The sequence below is a fragment of the Haliotis rubra genome, unplaced genomic scaffold, assembly GCF_003918875.1.
Source record: "Haliotis rubra isolate DU_JTF1 unplaced genomic scaffold, ASM391887v1 Scf75, whole genome shotgun sequence".
Classification (NCBI taxonomy): domain Eukaryota; kingdom Metazoa; phylum Mollusca; class Gastropoda; order Lepetellida; family Haliotidae; genus Haliotis; species Haliotis rubra.
The window spans coordinates 1,715,818-1,737,737 of NW_025767468.1; the positions used below are offsets into that span (position 1 = coordinate 1,715,818).

A 21,920-nucleotide genomic window follows, 5' to 3' on the forward strand; every position below is an offset into this window, starting at 1 on the left:
ATATTTGACTATGTGCAATATTTCCATGATGTCATCAGTGTTAATATAATGAAAATATATATTTTTCCTTATCCTGACTCATGCTTATTGCTTGTCTTCTTCTTCTTGCGAACATAGTGGAACACGTGTATCTCCCAATTGAAGTTCCCTTCAATTAAAAAATCACTAATTAGCACTCACCACGAGTTACCTCCCTTACACAAGCGCGGGAACGAGGGCGCCACCTCAACCCATGTGCCTCACTCTCTCCTTCTTCGCCCAGTGAGCTGGACCTGAGAGCACCTGTGTATCCCGACACACTATATCCTTTATTTATATTTAGTTTAGTACCTCTTATATTCATTTATAGAGGTGTAACTAGTATCCTTATTCAACTTGCATTGATTATTAGTCGTGTTTCTGCTGTTTTATTCACGGTTAGCCGTGTTTGTTCAGCAGTTTACGTTAATGAGAATCTGCACAGGTTGTAAACTAATTTATTCCGCTACCGATCCACATTTAAAATGCCCTAGTTGCATTACTCCATGTTCTATTGTTTCTCGTTGTAAATTATGTATTAATTTACCAATTTCTGCCTTTGATAAATATTTATGTTCCGTTTTAAGACGGAAGGCAGATAAATCTCGGAAACAATCTTCAGTCATGGCTAATAGATCGGAGTCAGATATATCCTGGGTTACCTTCGGGGGATAAGCGTGGGACGCAGTCCGCTATATCCTAGAAGCGACCTGCATCCCAGGACGTTCCTTCATCACAGTCTAAGACTAGAAGAGCTTCCACTATCCCGTCACTATCACAGAGAGGACACCCTCAACGCCAGCGCAGACCATCTCAGACAACCTGGTCAACCAAATCATGAGACTGATGGAGGACCGTTACGGTTTACAGAGGCCCCAGAGCCACGGGCCCCAGAGCCCAACCCATAATAAGTCATACAGGGCCCGAGAGCCCGCCTTGGCTTCGCGTAGGGCCCCAGAGCCCTCAAACGCGCCTCCGCGAAGGGCAACCCAGCCCGTAGCGAACACTTCGCTAAGGAAGTCCCAGGCGCCTCGCTGAAGAAGCTAGAGCCTCACTAGTTGCGAGGGACATCGCGGAGAAGGAGCGCCACGAGCCCACACCCTGTAGAACACAGAGGTGGCTTCCGGCAAGCAAGCTCATATATTGAGGGACATCGGGAGAAGGAGCTTAGCGAGCCCACACCCTGAAGAACACAGAGGTCGCTTCGCTGGGCAAGCGCTCATATATTGATCGGACTCTAGACACTTCGCTAAGGAAGTCCCAGGCCCCCTCCGCGAAGGAGCTAGAGCCTCACCAGTTGCAAGGGACATCGCGGAGAAGGAGCGCTTCGCCGAGCCCACACCCTGTAGAACACAGAGGTCGTTCACGAAGCAAGCGCTCATATATTGATCGGACTCTGACTCGATACTTTCGCAAAGGTCGCGAAGGCTAAGTGGCTCCAAGTCCAAGTCTACTTCACCCAGAAGATCTAGAGGAAGTCTCCTCCAAGGTCTCCATATACTAGCCACTCGTCATATATAGCCACTCGTCAGTCCGTTCAAGACATCGCATGAGTTGTCTATCAACTGTATGCCATATGCCGTCTACAAGCCTACGCGAAGACAATTGCACAGGCTATTTACAACACAGAACGTCGCTGTATTATTTTATCAACAGATGAAGAGCCTAATTAAGGTTCTTCAAGCCGACTACCTACATCAAGGGCATCAACGACATTTCGTAGACCTTCACAGGAATCAACATTTCCGTATAGATTGCTAGGTATGCAATCCCGGACTACGATACGATTATCTACATGCGTGACCATTACGCAGATCTGCAGACAATTCAATAACGAAATTGAACAGCAGCCTTGTTACAGCGAGTAAAACTCATAATCGTCAACGATTTCCTGAGAAGAAATATGTACAACAAGTTCAGCTTTAACAGTCTACAAGCTGACAACTTGCAAGTTTTATTGAACCTTATATAAGGAAGTCGGAATTATCTTCAAGACTGAAGTTACTTTCACGACAGCCTGGAAAATAACCTACCCAGCATTAATATTACAGAGCGAGGTATTTCGCGGAGGTTTCGCTGCTTACCATTAACCCTCAAACACGTGGTCACCGGGTAACTTCGGAAGCTACGGGAAGACCGAATTGTTCTAATATCAACGTCGGCACTATATTATACAAGGTTCCTTTTCCTGCTACACGGTGACATCACAGCGGGTACTCTAAAGAATCAAAATGCCTTGTTCTGATTGGACCGAGATGGACAACGCCTCTACGCAGAGGTCGATCATAGTTCACAGTTCAAGACATAGGTTGCAAGTGACAACAATATATCAGTGAACGAAAGCAAGCCTCCTTACAGTCCAGCTAATCTGAACCTTCATGATTGGGCTGCCTTCTTGAGGTTAGAGACCTCCCTGTCAAGTAAGGACGAGGGCACGGCAGTCAGGCGGGTTTTTACATAAGTTCAACGATGGCAGTCACCCTTTGGTTGTGCACCTACATCGCCAAAGGACTTCATGGCGGAATTTACCTCGACGACCCGGGATACAAGTGGATCCAAATCCATAACGTCTCAGACTACAGTTGAATTCATCATCAAGCTACTAACACAACTAGATGGTTAGTAAACCTACTTAAGTTGGACCTAGAACCTTCGCAAGATCTGCTAATTCTAGGTTTTTGATTTGTAACGGCGCAGAATCGTGATAATTGTACCCGGAGGACCATGGATCAAGATCCAACAGTCATTTACATAAGCCTTACTATCTCTACTACCACTACGACAGTGGCAGAGCCTGTTGGGGGTTCACGCGACTTCAGCTCAAGACACATGACAGGCAGAGGCAGACTACAATTACATCCGTTACAAGTCATCATCAATTCAAGATCTAGACGCGAATCTCTACCGCTCAATTTACCAGTTCAGGCCAAACCTCATCTACTATGGTGGACCAAGAGATCGAATGTTTGAATAGGCGCCTCGTTAATAGAGCTGGAATCGATAACACTTCTCTCGTAGATGTGTCACTACAAGGTTGGGGAGCCCATCTTGCCAACAGGACGGGGCGCCAGGGCTATGAGCAATCAAGAGAGCAAATTACACATAAATCTGCTAGAGATGCAAGGAGTAATAAACGCCTTAATGCACTGGAGCAACTTACTACAGTATACCCAGTGGATGATTCACACAGTCAATTCGACAGTGGCGTTTTATGTGAACAAACTAAGCTCAACCAGGTCCCCGAACCTATCGACTCTATGTTTTCAATTGTTCGATTTAATCGACAATCTCAACATACATGTCAGAGCATATCACATTCCAGGAGCAAAGAATGTGATAGCAGACGCTCTCTCTCGGCCACACATACCATCGCCGACAGAATGAATGCTCCATACAGAGATATTCACTCAAATTATCAAGGAAATAGGAACTACACTATAGACCTATTTGCCACTCGATTCAACAAACAACTGACAACATTTGTATCGCCAGTTCCAGACCCACTAGCATTGGCAACTAGGGCTTCCACGGGTACTCGAGTACTCGAGGACGAGTCGGGTTTAGCTGGACTCGAGTCCATTTTCTAGGACTCGAGGACTCGAAAAGGGGAGATAACTCGAATTATTGGATTACAACGGCAGACTGTCTGTCTGCCATGTGATAAGCATGAGCGGCCGTTAACGTCTAATATTAAGATAAGATATAAATATATTACCCCAGAGGAAATTCTTATACATCCAAACTGTCTCAAAATGAATATGTACACAATTAACAAAAATATACACAATAATTACATGCACAAAACGAAAGCTAATTACACAATAAAACTGACATGATATAATTCAATTAACCACATAGGTAAAAAGGCTGAATAATATTAGTTGTTATCACATGGTGATAATTCAAAATATTTGTTGCATTCACGAATACTTGATGGTATGAAAGACTGTCGAGCTCTGTTTGTTTTGAGGGAAGGTAATCGACAGCAGCGTCCAGAAAGAAGTACTTCAAAATGGTGAGATAAAATATGTTAACTATCAAATCTAATTTTAGTTGCCTTTTTGACAATCTGGCGCTCATAGATAAAGGGAATATACTCGAAATTTTGTCGGCAGTATTAACAATTTTGAAAAGTTTGTTTTTGTTGCGATCAGACAGGCCCCATACCAACACAGAAAATTGTAGGTCAACACACTTTGAATAAAGGTTTGATAAAAACTGTCATTACGGTTTTGTCAATGACTTGACGATAATAAGGTTCAGAATCAGAAATTAGGCCAGTAACAGTGGCGTCATCTGCGAATTTCATTTAATGAAGTCATTTAATGACAAGTAACAGTCATTGGTATACAAAACGAAGAGTACGGATGAAAGAACACAGTCCTGTGGAGCTCCAGTAGAGGTTGAGAGGAAAGAAGATTGATAGCCATTGACACTGACATACTGAGTTCTATGTACCCTGAATTCTTTAACCCATCTAATAATGTTTTTATTAAGGCCTAGATTAAGTAGTTTACTCCTCATAAGTTGTGGCTGTATGGTATTAGTTGTTACAAGTCTGCCAAGATGAGAGTAATTATTATACATCGTTTGAGATTTCACTTCTTAAAATGATTAGGTAACTATCTTAACAGACATGGAGAACGATAAAAAATCAAATGTATGGGTGTGTCTTGATCTGGATAGTGAAAAGAGAAAAATAACCAAATGCCGCCTGTGCGGTATATTACTGCGTTATGCAGGCAGTACAACCAGTACGATGAAAAAAAAACATTTGGCAAGTAAACATGCAAATACGGATTCTGACCAATAGGAAATGTTAGTCACACAACGATATGAAGTCGGAATGAAGTAAGTGTTCACTTGTGTGATCGGAACACATGTCATGCCGGTTACGCTATCGTTTGTTTGAAAGGTATGAATTTCGAGTACTCGGGTCCGAGTCGAGTCTCACCCCTCGAGTACTCGAGTCCAAGAAAATGGACTCGTTGAAGCCCTATTGGCAACAGACGCACTAAGCATATCGTGGGAAGGACTCAACGCGTACGCTTTTCTGCCACCAGCGTTAATCTCACAAGTTTACTCAAAATCAGTCAAACGCAGAGCCTCCATCTGAATTTGGTCACGGCCTACTGACGAGCGAGAACGTGGTTTCCAACTCTTATTCAAGAAATCGGACAACCAATACTACGTCTTACAGAGTGCTCGAATCTGTTAATACATCCGCACGTATGGATTGTATCAAGGCGTGTCTGAATAACAAGTTATTCAGCCAGAGCGGCAAAGCAGTCTAGCTTGCCCTGCGTAACTCAACTTGCAACTTATACGATGACAAATGGCACAGTTTTGTCAATTATGCTGCAAAGGAAGGATTTACAGCTAGATATGCTACTCATCCTCAAGTGGCTGACTACTTATGTTATCTACGTCAGACTAAGATTTTAAAAGGCTCAACTTGTCCACCTATCTTGCAGTAATAGCTCTGTCATAACTGAGAACGGGCCTCAAGTTAACCTAAACCCAGTTACTTTCGCCTTGCTACGAGCTTTCGATTGGAGGATTAAAGCGAAGTTTCACGCTCCAACTTGGGATCTGAATATAGTGCTCCAACACCTCACAAGTGAGGTTTATGAACACGCTTTGATGATATACTTGGACCCCATGATACGATGAATCTATCACGATGGCCAGTAAGAGCACTGAAAATATATCTCCACCGAGCCAAACAGGAGGGAAAAATTCAAGAGATTTATTTCCTCTATCAACAAGCTACGCAGACTGAAGTCTCACGTACTACTATCTCCTTTTGGATCAGAACTGTCATACTACGTGCCTACAAGACTGCAGGACTCGACCCTCCAAGAGCTTCTAATCCTCATCATATTAGAGCGCTAACATCTACACTTGCTCTACGTGACAAGTGCTATTGAAATACCATAAAGGAGGGTTAATTCTGGAGATCCGATATGGTGTTTGCCAACCACTATCTGAGAGATATCACCACCGAGGACGTCTCAGGTATCCACCAATTCAGTCCCATGGTCCTCGCACAACAGTTGACAGTTCCTCGGAGAAGATAAGTCAATCTTACAGATTTCTACTTATCTTATAACAGTACTAAATAGCTACATGCTATATATATTTTGCTTAAGTTCTTTTATTATCTTAAGCTCAGTACTATGGTTATTATATCATACAATATATAAGCTAACAACTCTGACGGAGTTTGTTATTATATATTTAGCTTAAGTTAATCATATCTTAAGCTCAGTACTATGGTTACATTATAAATGTATTAGCTAACAAACTCTACAGAGTTTTGCTATTATATATGTAGCTTAAGTTAATTATATCTTAAGCACAGTACTATACTCATATCATAAAAATATATTAGCTAACAAACTCTCACGGAGTTTTTGCTATTATATATGTAGCTTAAGTTTATTCATCCTCTTAAGCTCAGTACTATGTTAATATCATATAAGTATATTAGCTAACAAACTCTAAAGAGTTTTTGGCTATTATATATTTAGCTTAAGTTTCATCATATCTTAAGCATTATGGTTACATTATAACATGTATTAGCTAACAAACTCTACTGAGTTTTTGCTATTATATATGTAGCTTAAGTTTATTCATATCTTAAGCTCAGTACTATGTTTATATCATATAAGTATATTAGCTAACAAACTCTAAAGAGTTTTTGCTATTATATATTTAGCTTAAGTTTCATCATATCTTAAGCATTATGGCTACATTATAAAATGTAATAGCTAACAAACTCTACGGAGTTTTTGGCTATTTAGGTAGCTTAAGTTAATTATATCTTAAGCACAGTACTATACTCATATCATAAAATATATTAGCTAACAAACTCTACGAAGTTTTGCTATTATATATATAGCTTAAGTTTTATTCATATCTTAAGCTTAGTACTATGTTTACTTCATAAAAGTATATTAGCTAATAAACTCTAAGGAGTTTTGCTATTATATATTTAGCTTAAGTTTAATCATATCTTAAGCTCAGTACTATGTTTATATCATAAAAGTATTTTAGCTAACAAACTCTAAGGAGTTTATGCTATCATATTAACAAGCTTAAGTCTATTAGTCTTAAGCATTGTATTAATGTTATATATACTTTTATCATAATAAGTAAATTGTAATAACCTTTATATGGCAGCTGATAAGTTAGCAGCAGGAATTCATCAGTTCAGTGCCTTTATGAAGTTCCCATAGGGTTATTACAATCATCACAGTTCAAATCACTAATTATTAAAATCCAAAGTATTATATATTCCCACCTCCTTTCCGTCCGGATTCTACAAAAGCAATAAGCATGAGTCAGGATAAGGAAAAATATGTAATTTTTAGAGTAAAATTGATATTTTATACTTATCCTGACTCATGAGGTAAGCCCTCCCATCCTCCCCACATAACACTTTGGATTTCCCTGGAAATTCAAGTGTTGGGCTCAGTATATGAGGAGAGAGTGAGGCACATGGGTTGAGGTGGCGCCTTCGTTCCCGCGCTTGTGTAAGGGAGGTAACTCGTGGTGAGTGCTAATTAGTGATTTTTTAATTGAAGGGAACTTCAATTGGGAGATACACATGTTCCACTATGTTCGCAAGAAGAAGAAGACAAGCAATAAGCATGAGTCAGGATAAGTATAAAATATCAGTTTTACTCTAAAAATTACATTTTATAATAATGTACAATATATTAGAATGTCAGATTTTGCCAGAATAAGTTAATTTACAGCATAAGTATCCTTACATTGAAATTGCATATCCTACTCTTAACCATCCTTGTTGATTGTCAGAGAGGTTTGTGTTTAGTTGATGCATGTAGCTGTGTGTTCCAGGCTGATGCAGGGCTGGCTGTTCATGTCCCAGGGGTTCTGGAAGCCCCCTCAGATCAAGGCCCTCCTCACTGCAATACCACAGGTAGTAGACCCTGCAGGGCTTCTGGGTTAGCATTGGGTTAGTATTGGGCAGGCATAATTAGGTGGAAGATCATGATTAGGTAGACAGGCATGATTAGGTGGACAGGCATTATTAGGTGGACAGGCATTATTAGGGGGACAGGCATGATTAGGGGGACAGGCATTATTAGGGGGACAGGCATTATTAGGTGTACAGGCATTATTAGGTGGACAGGCATGATTAGGTAGACAGGCATGATTAGGTGGACAGGCATGATTAGGGGGACAGGCATTATTAGGTGTACAGGCATTATTAGGTGGAAGATCATGATTAGGTAGACAGGCATGATTAGGGGGACAGGCATGATTAGGTGGACAGGCATGATTAGGTGGACAGGCATGATTAGGGGGACAGGCATGATTAGGTGGACAGGCATTATTAGGTGTACAGGCATGATTAGGGGGACAGGCATGATTAGGTGGACAGGCATGATTAGGGTGACAGGCATTATTAGGGGGACAGGCATGATTAGGTGTACAGGCATTATTAGGTGTACAGGCATGATTAGGTGGACAGGCATGATTAGGGGACAGGCATGATTAGGTGTACAGGCATTGTGGGTGGACAGGCATGATTAGGTGGACAGGCATGATTAGGTGGACAGGCATGATTAGGGGGACAGGCATGATTAGGTGGACAGGCATGATTAGGTGGACAGGCATTATTAGGGGGACAGGCATTATTAGGTGTACAGGCATGATTAGGTGTACAGGCATGATTAGGTGGACAGGCATGATTAGGGGTACAGGCATGATTAGGGGGACAGGCATGATTAGGGGGACAGGCATGATTAAGGGGACAGGCATGATTAGGTGTACAGGCATGATTAGGGGACAGGCATGATTAGGGGGACAGGGCATGATTAGGGGACAGGCATGATTAGGGGTAATGCAGGCATGATTAGGTCGACGGGCATGATTAGGTGGAAGGGCATGATTAGGTGGATCGGGCATGATTAGGTGGACAGGCATGATTAGGTTGAAGGGCATGATTAGGGGTACAGGCATGATTAGGGGGACAGGCATGATTAGGGGTACGGGCATGATTAGGTCGACGGGCATGATTAGGTGGAAGGGCATGATTAGGTGGACGGGCATGATTAGGTGATCAGGCATGATTAGGGGGACAGGCATGATTAGGGGGACAGGCATGATTAGGTGGAAGGGCATGATTAGGGGACAGGCATGATTAGGGGACAGGCATGATTAGGGTGACAGGCATGATTAGGGGACAGGCATGATTAGGTGTACAGGCATGATTAGGGGGACAGGCATGATTAGGGGACAGGCATGATTAAGGGGACAGGCATGATTAGGGGACAGGCATGATTAGGGGACAGGCATGATTAGGGGGACAGGGCATGATTAGGGGACAGGCATGATTAGGGAACAGGCATGATTAGGTCGAAGGGCATGATTAGGTGGAAGGGCATGATTAGGTGGACGGGCATGATTAGGTGGACGGGCATGATTAGGTTGAAGGGCATGATTAGGGGTACAGGCATGATTAGGGGACAGGCATGATTAGGGGCACGGGCATGATTAGGTCGACGGGCATGATTAGGTGGAAGGGCATGATTAGGTGGGACAGGGCATGATTAGGTGGACAGGCATGATTAGGGGACAGGCATGATTAGGGGACAGGCATGATTAGGTGGAAGGGCATGATTAGGGGACAGGCATGATTAGGGGACAGGCATGATTAGGTGGACAGGCATGATTAGGGGGACAGGCATGATTAGGTGTACAGGCATGATTAGGGGACAGGCATGATTAGGTGGACGGGCATGATTAGGGGTACAGGCATGATTAGGGGTACAGGCATGATTAGGGGGACAAGCATGATTAGGGGGACAGGCATGATTAGGGGTACAGGCATGATTAGGTGGACGGGCATGATTAGGTGGAAGGGCATGATTAGGTGGAAGGGCATGATTAGGGTGGACAGGCATGATTAGGGGGACAGGCATGATTAGGGGGACAGGCATGATTAGGGGTACAGGCATGATTAGGTGGACGGGCATGATTAGGTTGAAGGGCATGATTAGGTGGACAGGGCATGATTAGGGTGAAGAGGGGCATGATTAGGTCGAAGGGCATGATTAGATGGACACCATGATAAGGGAAGGGCATGATTTAGATGGAAGGGCATAATTAAGTGAAAAGGCATGCTAAGGTCGAAGGGCATGTTTAGGTACTGACTTGAGCTAAAATTTACTGAGTAAAGCAAATACTTCTTCCTACCCATCAGTCTGGAAATCTGGAGAAAACTTAATTTGGAGCAAATCCTTCTCAAAATAAATTATGTTTTCTAACTATTAATGATCACGCACCATATTTTTGGGTCCTTTGTCCAGGGGTCTGAGTTACAAACCTTACATACAGAATTAAGATGGTTAAGTTATTTTGGTGTGGCAGTTCCAAACTATTTGTGCATACAGAACTGTTGTAAAAGCTGCGTATCTTCTTAAAGGGCAGGAATGAATTAACTCTAGCCATGTCTATCTTTTTTTCAGGGCAAGATGATCATCCTTGATCTCATATCAGAGTTAGACCCCATCTACTCCCGCACAGAGTCCTACTATGGTCAGCCATTCATTTGGTGTATGTTGCACAACTTCGGGGGCACCATGGAGCTGTACGGAGCCCTAGACAAGGTCAACAAGGTCAGTGCAGTGCCATCTATCGGGCACCAGGAGCATTAAGTTTGGTTGACATCAAGCAAACATATGACAGTTTTGAGGAATATAGTATGTTGAGCAAGGCTTACTCTCTCTTCAAAGATGGCCTACACTTTGTTCTTCAGATCACGGAAAAGTGTCCAGATGGTTTGGTGTTAAGTCTAATTTCATTCTTTTAAATTTTTATTTTCTGCAGGGATGAAACATGTTTATAAAAATTAGCAACTCTTGGTTTATTTAGTTATGAACAAAAACAATCTCAATATTACATCACCGATTGGGTGAATAGGAATGATCATGGCAACAGCGGTTAACAAACAACTCCACAGTTAAGTTTTCTTGAATTGATTACATGGTAAGATTGCATAACTTTAAAAATCTTTGTAAAACAACTCTCATATTGACAGCCAAGGTTATGTGACACAAATGTTTTGACTTGCAGGGTCCATCCACGGGCCGCTCCTTCCCTAACACCACCATGGTGGGCACAGGTCTCACCCCAGAGGGCATCAACCAGAACGAGGTCATGTACGAGTTCATGAACGAACAGGCGTGGAGGCCAGGACCTGTTAATCTGGATGATTGGTGAGATGGAATTAAGTTCATTTTAAACATTTTATGTCCATCTCTGATGTCATGCATAAGCTTCCATTAGGTCCTGGTGCAGGAGAGGTTTTCAGAATCATTTAAACCTTTGAGAGGTTACAGTTAGCTAGATGGAGTATGGATTTTGGCCCTGATTTTAATTGTGTGTTCACAGTATCAACCACTGGTTTGCCTTGTCAGGACTTGATTATTTACAGGCTCTCATGATATAGCAGGAATATTTTTACGAATGATTATCATAGTTTGTACTGGGTCGGTGGGGTAGCTTAGTGGTTAAAGTGTTCGCTCATCACGCTGAAGGCCCAGTTTCGATTCCCACATGGGTACAATGTGTGAAGCCCATTACTGGTTTCCCCAACCGTGATATTGCTGGAATATTGCTAAAAGCGGCTTAAAACTTAACTCACTCACTCATAGTTTGTAATAGACATGAATAATATATCCTTATAAATCTGGAGGAAAGTTGTCTCCCCTTGACATAACTTTCATGAACACTACTAGACTTTTGTATGTCCTTCTTGCGGAATACACAACAACCCAAGATGTCTTGACTTTGGTCAGAGATCTAACTGAAATGATTCTTGTCTGGGGGCAAGTTTTTGGTTATAACTTGAAACTCTACTGACAGCTTTATTCTTTCAAAGAAACATTTAAGTACAGACTATTTCATCAAACACCTGTTCATAGAGACAATCCTGCTTCACAAATGCTACATTTTTTAAAAGCTACTTTAACGTACTTGAAACTATACTATGTAGAAATATCCATGCAGCAGTGTCAGAATAAGGATACAAGTTGTAAAATATGTCTTGACAGTGCAGGAAACAGGTTTGTTTTGTGTGTTCACCAGGATCGACAGCTACCAGAAACAGCGATACGGTGGAGGAGACAAGTACACCTCTCTGGCCTGGTCTCTTCTGAAGGTACGATCAGCTCACTCACTGTTCAATCAATCACTGTGTCATGCAGGATCTTTAACATTTGCCTGGCATTCAGTAAAGTTTACAAATGAGGATCAGGCCAGACCAATTTTATTTCTTGTTTTACGAATCCGTCAGTCATTTTTTTTGAGAATAGAATAAAAAAAAAAAATCCCTGCTTGAAAAACAAAATCCTGATGTTAAGATAAATGGGAGCGAGACTTCGACTACGCAAGGCAGTTTGTTGGGACACTAAAACACAGGTATCTGACTTTAAACTGAATTATTTAACAATATTTGTGTTAGAAATCAGTGCTTCGAGCACCTCAGCGAGTGTTAACTTGAAAATGAATGCCTTTGAAAAACTCAGGTGGGTTTTTGCTTTGACATGATTTTTTTTATTCTTTTATTTTCCCTCCTGCCTTTAGGTTTTCTGAGGACAAAAATCCATAAAACAAGAAATAAAATTGGTCTGGCCTCAGCAGAGGTTGATTATAATTCATACATGTTTCTTTCATTCGTTCAATCATTTCATTTGGCGTATTTGGGTGTATTTGTCTTTTGGATGCTAATAATGTTTAAAGTTATGATGTTTTGTATAACATGTACATACATGTATAAGTTTGAACATGCTTTGTTTTCTTTATAAGAGGTTTGCAGTGGCCAAAGACTGCAGTCTAAGTAAACTTAGGCTCAGTATTATTCCTTACACTGCTATGCTGAGTCCAACAAACCCTAGTAGAAGGTCGCGTCAGCTAACCTTTTCAATTGACCAATAAGAGCACAGCTTACCAAATCGTGAAGTTAACATTCGCACATACCGTTTGAACTTTTACCTTGAAATGTTTGTACTCGAGTGATTCTAGATGCTATTTTCCACACGATCGCTTCCGAGTGATACACATGGAAGATGCCATTATTCACAAAAGTGAGTAAACAGTCGCTGAAAGTATTATTTTTGTCAATATTCTAGGATGTAATCTTGCGAAAATATGAGCCAATAGTAACCATATCATCGGAAACTCCTAAGTGTATATACTGCAGGTCAAATATCTGTGTTTTATGCGGATTTTCATTTGTTGAGAGATCAGTGTCAGCGACCAGGGAAGAGAAAATCCAAAACCACATCACGCAGAAGCTCAAACCGAATTTTGAAAGAATTGAAATGATTTAACTAGTCATTGGTGATTTTGAAAGGGACCCGTAAGTCCTGCCAAACCCTAAATAGTAGTCATTGTCTGATTGGTTATATCCGTTCGACCGTCTCGCGTTTGATTGGACAGTCATAGCTCGCTCAAAGGTTAGCTGAGGCGACCTTCTACGAGGTTTTGTTAGACTCAGTATAGCAGTGTAACAAATAATACTGAACCTAAGTTTACTTAGACTGCCAAAGACTGCATACATTATATTGACAGATTACTGGTTCCGGGTCAATTGCTCCTTCAGATATGTAAACTCTTCGTTATTATAATCCATCCAAGAAGGTCAGGCAAATGAAATAAGAACATTTAGAAAGCAAATGTACTTCCCTTTTCATTAATAAATTTATGCAAAGATGTAAAAAATGATACTTTAGTGTCAAATGTATGAAAACCTCAACATATTTGTAATAGAGGAAAGAAGCAATTTTCCAGAGACAAACAGGGATTTTAGAGAGAAAAAAAGTGTCCCTTCTGTACTCAGTTATTGTTACTTATTACAGTTATTTGGGGGGGTAGGGGAGAGAAGACATTCATTGAAAATATACACAATTTGTCAGTTACAAATTGTATAGAAGACTTTGAATAGTTATGATTTAGATTATATCATTTCTGATAACTCTCTTGACAAATCTGTGAAATGCTTTCGAAATAATTATGATCTTTCCCCAGAAAAGTGTTTATGCTTATAATACTACTGAAAAGTTCCACGGAAAGAATGGCTATGTTAGAAGACCGGGGTTGAAACTCAACATTCGAGTATGGCTTTGATTAAGTTGACTGTTTTAGTAGTTGTTCTGTCGGCATGTGGGGGAAATGATTCACTGTGACTCTTGTAAATTCCCAGTACAAGTTCATACATTAAAGATGTTGTCATCTCACCACAAACAGCTGTGATATCGCTGATTCATCATAAAGAAATATCCATTCATTCGTTAATGACGGCATTATATCACACCTGCAATATCAGTAGAGTAGACAGACTATTTCAGTTTGTTTTTACACACCATCCATTAAATGGTTTGGAATTTGTTTTTTGTTTTATAGGTACAAAGCGACATACTTTCTGTCAAATTTCCTCAAACAAAGCTGTTTTTTCTATTGTGGCTCAAGAGGAAAAAGTCCACAAGACATGAGATTTTAAACAAAAGTCTTCGTTAAATTATATATTTGATTCTGATTGGTCAATCAGAGATTTAAAATCACAATGAAAAATGTCACTACACTAGGACTCGTTCTACAAACAATTTCAAAAGTAAAAGTGTCCTTTATCTATAAAATAGGAGTTTCTATCATCATCATTGTTATTGTGCTGAGATCGCCACGTAAATGCTGCTGCTTGTTCAGTACAGTCAACTTAATTTATAATGACTGTACTGATAACAAAAACTTACCTTTAGACTTCAAAAAGGTTCAAATTTCCAAATTAGATAAATAAGTCAGGGATGGGAACCACAAATATGCATCAAAAGAGAAAAACTGTTGAATTTGTTTCATATTTTATTAAGTGCGCATCAGATGGCCATATTGTCCAGTGAGTTATGTCCCTTTGTTGGTACAGCATGTAGTGTGTTGTAGCTTTAGTTCTAACTGCTGCTGCTGCTATCCTTATATGTATGGATCTCCCCCTGTCTGTGTCTGCAACACTTGGTCTTATGTTTTATGTGGCGTCTGCTCTGAGCGTTGGTCATTTTACCAGAAAGGGATTGTGGAGGATTAGTGATTTAGGAAGTGGAATCTTGGACTCCTGGATTTTTAAAAGGCATTTTTGGACTGTACAGTAGTTAAAAAACCCAGTTCAGATTTTGATGAAACTTCTTGAAAATTGTTGAAATCCTCGTAAATAGTTTGTAATGTACACAATGAAATACATGTAGTTTCAATCTTTTCAGTCATAGTTGATAGTGCTTATGAATATTACTTATAAATTGAAACTGGACAGGATGCTTATTGGAGCTGGGCAAGTAACATTGCAAATTGCGATAGTTCTCATCATTCTCTTTAACTTGTGAAAAATCAGTTGTCATCTTATGGAGGACCAGGGATATTCCCAAAAAAGGCATTAACTGACCCCTGAATAGCTGACAGTCTGCACTTCAGGTCTGAAATTGTAAGAGATGGAGAATTATTCTTTAGATTTTGTTGGGGATGAAAATTACATCTCTTGCCTCTGATTGGTGAAAGGCTCAACATTCTCATTAAAATATAAGGCTGTCTTTTTCCAATCTGATTTGTCAACATGTTTTCCATTTCTAATGTCAGTTGAGTGTATACAACTGCTCTGACATCCATCGGGAGCACAGTACTAATGTCCCTATAACTACACGGCCGAGACTTGTACCTGAACTTGCACCAGATGTAAGTAGGACCGACTGTGAAGGAAGAGTAATCTCCCTTGCTTGAGCAAAGTTATCCCCCTTGATGACACGCGTAGTAGCATGCCTAGTGTTGATGCTTTATGCAGCTTGTTGTGATCTTCTGTATCAAGACTACCTGTCCTTGTTCTGTAGTTGTCTCCCTTTGTTGATGTTAGATGGGTTGTTTCCCCTTGTATCTCCGCTCTATTTGTGCTGCACCTCCCCATGTGCACATGTCACCTCACAAAATTTTCCCTGTATCCATGTATAGAACCCTGCATATCTGGATGGCAGTAGCCATGATGGATCTATGCTTCAGAGGTTTCCAGACGAACACATTATAAAAAAAATATACAAAGTATTTGACTTTGGGGTAGATATCTTCTGAACAAAATATATGTCCACTTAAAACTTAAGTTAAAAAAAAAGATTTTGGAAAAACAATTTTATCCTGAAAGCATTGATTCATGATGACCTTGTATCATGGTGACCTTGTATCATGGTGACCTTGTATCATGGTGACCTTGTATCATGATGACCTTCTATCATGATGACCTTCTATCATGGTGACCAGCAGTTGACTAGCGGTCAGATCTCATGGCAAATCATGATCCTTGCAGGACACTACTCCTCATCATAAGTACACAGCTTAAATAAAGTAATTTCATCACTTTGAATGGGATGGGTGAATCATTACTAGAATTCTCAACATTCCAGAGTCTTCTTGGTTTGATTAATCCAAATACCTAATAAACCAGACCATTTTTATCAGTTAAAACTCCGCCATCTACCTTATCTTGTCCAATGGTCAGGTTCTGGATCACCATTGTAACTTTCATAATCTGTGGCAGTTGGGTTGTGTATCATTGAGCATGGTTTGCCAAAATTGATGTTGGTTGTGTGATATGTTGCTCTTTGTGTGAGATCATGTATCGTACTTCTGTATCACTACACATGTCACGGCCACTGTAACCAGCCTCAAACTCATTAAAATCAGGTCTGTTACTCTGCTGCGGTACCTCTCTGTGTAAGCATCTGAGGATAGCTTCATGGAGGTCACTTCATGTGTTCTTCGAGATCAGTCAGGCCATGATGATGTAACTGAATTTCTGTATGAGTGAGCGAAGCTTTCAGGCCAGGATTTTGGAGTCCTGCATCTTAAATATGAAGTAAAACAGCAGTTTCAAAATGTAAATAACTAACACCATGCCTTCATATAGATGTGGATATTTTCTACACCATGTCATCTACAACCAACAGGACAAACAACCTGATGAATATTTTTTTTCTCTGTGTTGGATTCAATTTGTAAAAATCAAATTTCCAAATCAAGAAATGAAGCCCAATCATTTTAGGAAGTTGACGTCTGATTGAATCAAGAACCAAATATCCCTTATTAACATTGGGCTGTCAAATTCACTGGGGTTCACTTGAACCAACCTCCTGTGAAAATGACCTCAGATGTTCACCTAGAGAGGTATTGTAATAAATTATTTGTATGGGAGTGAAAGATCTGATTTCAATGACAAGTCACACCTGTGTATGTGCCTGATATATTGACCCTCTATATATGCACGTGCATTAAAACACAGACCAGTGTGTACAACTCCACCAGTGGCCACATGGACTTTAACGGTGTCCTGTACACCAGAAGACCTTCTGTGGCGATGAAGGAGTTTGTAAGTAGACAAACAAAATACATTCCGCCTATTTTGTTCCGCCTATTTTGTTCCGCCTATTCAATTCCTTGTCAGTTTCTATGGTCAAACTGTGATCTTTTTTATAAAAATAATTATTTTAGAGTCACCATAGTTACTAAGTTGTTAAAATGGATTGAATATTTTTAGGATTATTTGGATTGTCGTCCTGTGAGCAACTGTTGTTTTTGGCTGTTTGTTCTCGCTGATTGTGCATATATTCCTGTAATTTTCATTTGACACATTCCAGGCGTGTTTTTTATCATGGTCAGTTAAAAAATTGAAAAATGAAAATTCACAGCACAATTTATTCATTGTATAGTTAGATTTTTTGTTGAGGCGATGTAAATAAGAAAATTTAAAGAGGTACATGGCTTACCTCCCTTCCTCTTATGGCCTTTTTAAATTTTTGTTCAAAGAATATTTTGTTCCAACCTTAATCGTAGGTATTGAATTTTGAGTCAACTTGTCCATCAATCAACAAGAACAAATAGTAAATACAAACAAACAAATCATGCTAACACAAGTTTTGACACCATTCCATGACTACACAAAACTTAATACAAATATGTTGTATACTGAAAGGCAAAAGAAACTTCGTAATATTGGAAATGACATTTAAGTATCAATGGAGTATTTCACAACATTGAAATCAGATGCACTTGCATCATGCATGCATTCAGGCATAAATTGCCGGCTTGAATGGCAATCGTTCACTTGTTTTCTGAACACAGCAATGGCTAGTATAACGAGAGGTGTTGATGGACGATATGACGGTCCTGGCGATGGGTTGTTACACGGGGTCGACTACTACGTGGATAGTCATCAATGCTGTTGGTGACGTTGTATCACTGTCTAAGACATTCTATCGTTCGTAAGCTGCAATATTACATTAGCAAAGACTCGACCACATTGACCAACGTCTAGACATCCAATGGCTCGTTGTCGTTGATCTCTCGTTAACCGATTATGATGTTTCTTTTGCCTTTCAGTATATAATGTTACAAAATCAAACTCTAAATACTTGAAAAACTGACTGAGAAGAAAACTGAATACAATGTTTTTGTTCACGGTTGTCTGTGGTGCTGTATAATGTTGGTGTTAGCCTCCTTGGCATGTCTCCCCCATCTGTCTCTCTTATGTCTCTTCCCTCTCTCTCACTTTTCTGCCCCTGTGTCAGTGTCTGTTTGTTTTAACTGCATGTCCTGGTCCATAGTGACTTGGTATGTTTAACAATAACATCAATATGAATTTTGTGTTTGTGAATGGTTATGCTAAGAAGATTTGTTATAAGAATTAATATTTACTTTCAGATGTTAATAGTCTTGCGAATTACCTGACGTGGTTCACTTGAAACAAACATTTAATTTAATTATTAACTTTCAACATTACTTTCTTATAAATTGAAAATATTATTTATGAATATTGTAAAAATTTAAGAACAGAAGACTATGATCAGTGTTGTACAGAACAGAAATTAAACATTTTAGAAAATAATTCAGTACTAATGGTTATTTTATTTGGATGATTTTTAGATGTATTAATTATTCTTATTTTGATGATTATGAGATATATTCATTATTTTTATTTTGATGATTATTAGATATGGTATGATCCAGAGCAGCTGTACCAGGCATGGGACAACATGGTCCTGGCCTCAAAGACTCCAGCACTAGGGAACAACTCCCTGTTCACGTAGGTCCTTACATCCCTAACAGGAGACTTCTCACAATAGGATGTTCCACACATTAAATGTCCATAAAATATTGTAATTTATTAACTATTGATGACTAAAAATTAGTCATGATTATGTAAAAATTTCCTGTTGTTTATTCAACTGAAATAAATTGAAATTAAATACCATTTATTTTAGTTAGTTCACTTTTTTAAATAAATGGTATTTGACATGGCAGACATTTTTGTAAATATAGTTGTGGGGATCACTCTGTCACTCTTGTGATTAGCTGTTGGTGCATAGGTGACCCAGTGGTTAAGTTTGTGCCCAGTTGCACAGCTTAGCTGTGGCAGGATGTGCTGGCCATCAGACTGATACCCAAACCAATGAGTTTTACTTTGACTCTTTTATCTTAGAATCTCTCTGTGTCTCCCTGTCTTGTCTTTGAATCTGTCTCTGTCTTCATTTAATCTCTCTGTCTTTCCATACCCCTCTCATTTTCTAATATCTCTTTCTCTCCTTGTCTTTCCTTCTTTGAATTTCTCTCCCTATCTTTCCATGTTTGAATATCTCTGTGATTCCATGACTCTCATCTTTGCATATATCTCTCCCCATCTTTCCATCTTTGAATCGCTCTGTCTCCCCTGGTCCTACACCTCCATCCACTCCATTTCCTCCATTCGTATGCATTACATATGACAGTTATATAACACCAGTTACTATGGTTACTACTGCAGGTATGACCTTGTGGATGTGACCCGCAACAGCCTACAGATCCTCTCCTCCATGTACTACCACGACATCATCGCCGCCTACAACACAACCAACACCTCACAGCTCCAGTAAGTGGTTCTTTGTGGTCACAACCGAATCCTAACTCAGTTTTTGAAATTTGAAAACAAAGACATCCATTACAGATAACAGTTACAATGAACCGTTCACAGGTAAGTAGCATTACATGTTGTTGTATACACAGTGATATACTCTACTTTCTCTTGACAACAATATTCCTTTTACATTGTATTGACATCAACTGTGTTTCATAACGTGGTAGGCAAGCTGTCTAAGGCACCAGGCTAGTGATCCAGCGAACTTGAGGTGACTGGAACAAGCCCACCTATGACAGGGTGTAAAAACCTTGGAGTCAACCTTGTGTGCAGACTCTTTCAGTGTTGTCACAACCCCTGGTGTACAGTACACAACCCAGTGCACTTAAAAGAACCCACGAATCCGTTGGCTTATGACCAGATGGTGGCCACATGAATACATGCAAACACCTAGTTGGGGGTACAGCAACTTGGACAAAGTACTGTGACTATGTGTCCCAGTCCACCCAGGTGTGAATGGGTACCTCATAAGGATGGGAAAACCACATTAACTCAGTGCGCCTAGTGGCTGCAAGAGTTGTATGATGCCCAGGGAGTTGAGATTGATAATACGATGTGCCGCTTGAGATTGATATCAAATTATAGAGGCAAAAACAAAACGCCTTTTTGAGCAGTTGAGCTGGATATATAATAATAATAACAACATGATCGCACTCTGTTCACAGAATAGCAGGCCAGAAGATGATTGACCTTCTGAGTGACCTTGACACACTTCTTGCCTCTGATGGTCACTTCCTGTTGGGCAAATGGACTGAAGCGGCTCGGAAGTTTTCTCTTGATGTAAATGATACAATCTTGTACGATCTCAACTCACGGAATCAGGTGACGTTGTGGGGCCCGACTGGACAGGTGAGAAACAGAGTAGGGCAGAGATGGCAATCCCCTTTTTTGTATCATAGTTACGATTTTTAGCCCCAAGCTATGAGATCATGCTTGTCCCATTACAGATTGTGGCTGTCATTTTTTATTACACAAATGATTCACATGCATACAATCTCATGAAAGCAAATTATCAATGCACCATGTATATATAAAGCTTTCAACAGAGACTTTATTCTGACCAATGAGAACCATGTTATCAAAGTGTTAAAACATTATTTACTTTGTGATAAATGGTTGTTGGTTGGTTATTGTTACAACACAGACAAGTCAGTTATTGACATTTAACTTACTGCAATTTTTCAGAGCTCTAAACACCATATTGTCTTTCTGAAACACGCTAATTTTTGTGTCCTCCTGCTGTGATATTGCTGGAATATTGCTAAAAGTGGCGTAAAATTCACTCACCCACTCTCTATACTGTATTGTGTTGCAGATCAGGGACTATGCAGCCAAACAGTGGTCTGGCCTGATAAACAAGTAAGTCATAGGTCTGTCGTGTTACTACAGATTACTACAGAATGTGGACTTTCCATCTTGGAAGTGAGCTGAGGTGAAATTGGGTTTAACGTTGTGCTTGAGAATATTTCACTCATATGAAGACGTGCATGTGTGTGTATGTGTATGTGCGGCTGCTTGTACTAGCCCAGACTTAAGCTGGTTTTATAGTGCTAGCCCACTGAGATACCATGCCGCAGTGAAGCATGAATACCCCACTCAGACACATTATACTGACTCCGAGCCGACCAGTCCTTGTTGTACCCATTAATGCCGAGCGCCAGGCAGGGACCAACAAGTACCATATTTTAACGTCTTTTGGTATGACGCGGTCGGGGTTCCATCTTGGAAGTGGTGTCAGTTTGGAACAAGTATCAAATGATTCTTTGGTACTAAAATATCTCATACCTGCATTTATTTCTAATAGAACACCCATGTAGAAAATCACCTTGGAATACATGAGAGGGGTGTCAGGATTTCTCTTGTGATGCAATGTAAAATGTGCAGAGTTGTGTCC

General features: G+C 40.1%; 1 protein-coding gene across 4 annotated transcripts in view; it reads left to right on the top strand.

Annotated features, from left to right (window-relative positions):
- Positions 1–21,920, top strand: part of LOC124260053 (alpha-N-acetylglucosaminidase-like) — a 38,551-nt gene that overhangs the window by 14,350 nt on the left and 2,281 nt on the right. For 2 of the 4 annotated variants that reach the window (XM_046694295.1, XM_046694292.1), the window contains 9 exons: positions 7,885–7,966; positions 10,521–10,670; positions 11,128–11,270; positions 12,142–12,214; positions 15,673–15,768; positions 19,068–19,159; positions 19,877–19,981; positions 20,692–20,875; positions 21,342–21,385. In XM_046694295.1, the coding sequence (XP_046550251.1) occupies positions 7,885–7,966; positions 10,521–10,670; positions 11,128–11,270; positions 12,142–12,214; positions 15,673–15,768; positions 19,068–19,159; positions 19,877–19,981; positions 20,692–20,875; positions 21,342–21,385 (969 nt within the window). Of the gene's footprint in view, positions 1–7,884; positions 7,967–10,520; positions 10,671–11,127; positions 11,271–12,141; positions 12,215–14,082; positions 14,170–15,672; positions 15,769–17,359; positions 17,447–19,067; positions 19,160–19,876; positions 19,982–20,691; positions 20,876–21,341; positions 21,386–21,920 lie in introns of all 4 variants that reach the window. The other 2 variants (XM_046694294.1, XM_046694293.1) reach the window with 2 other exon arrangements.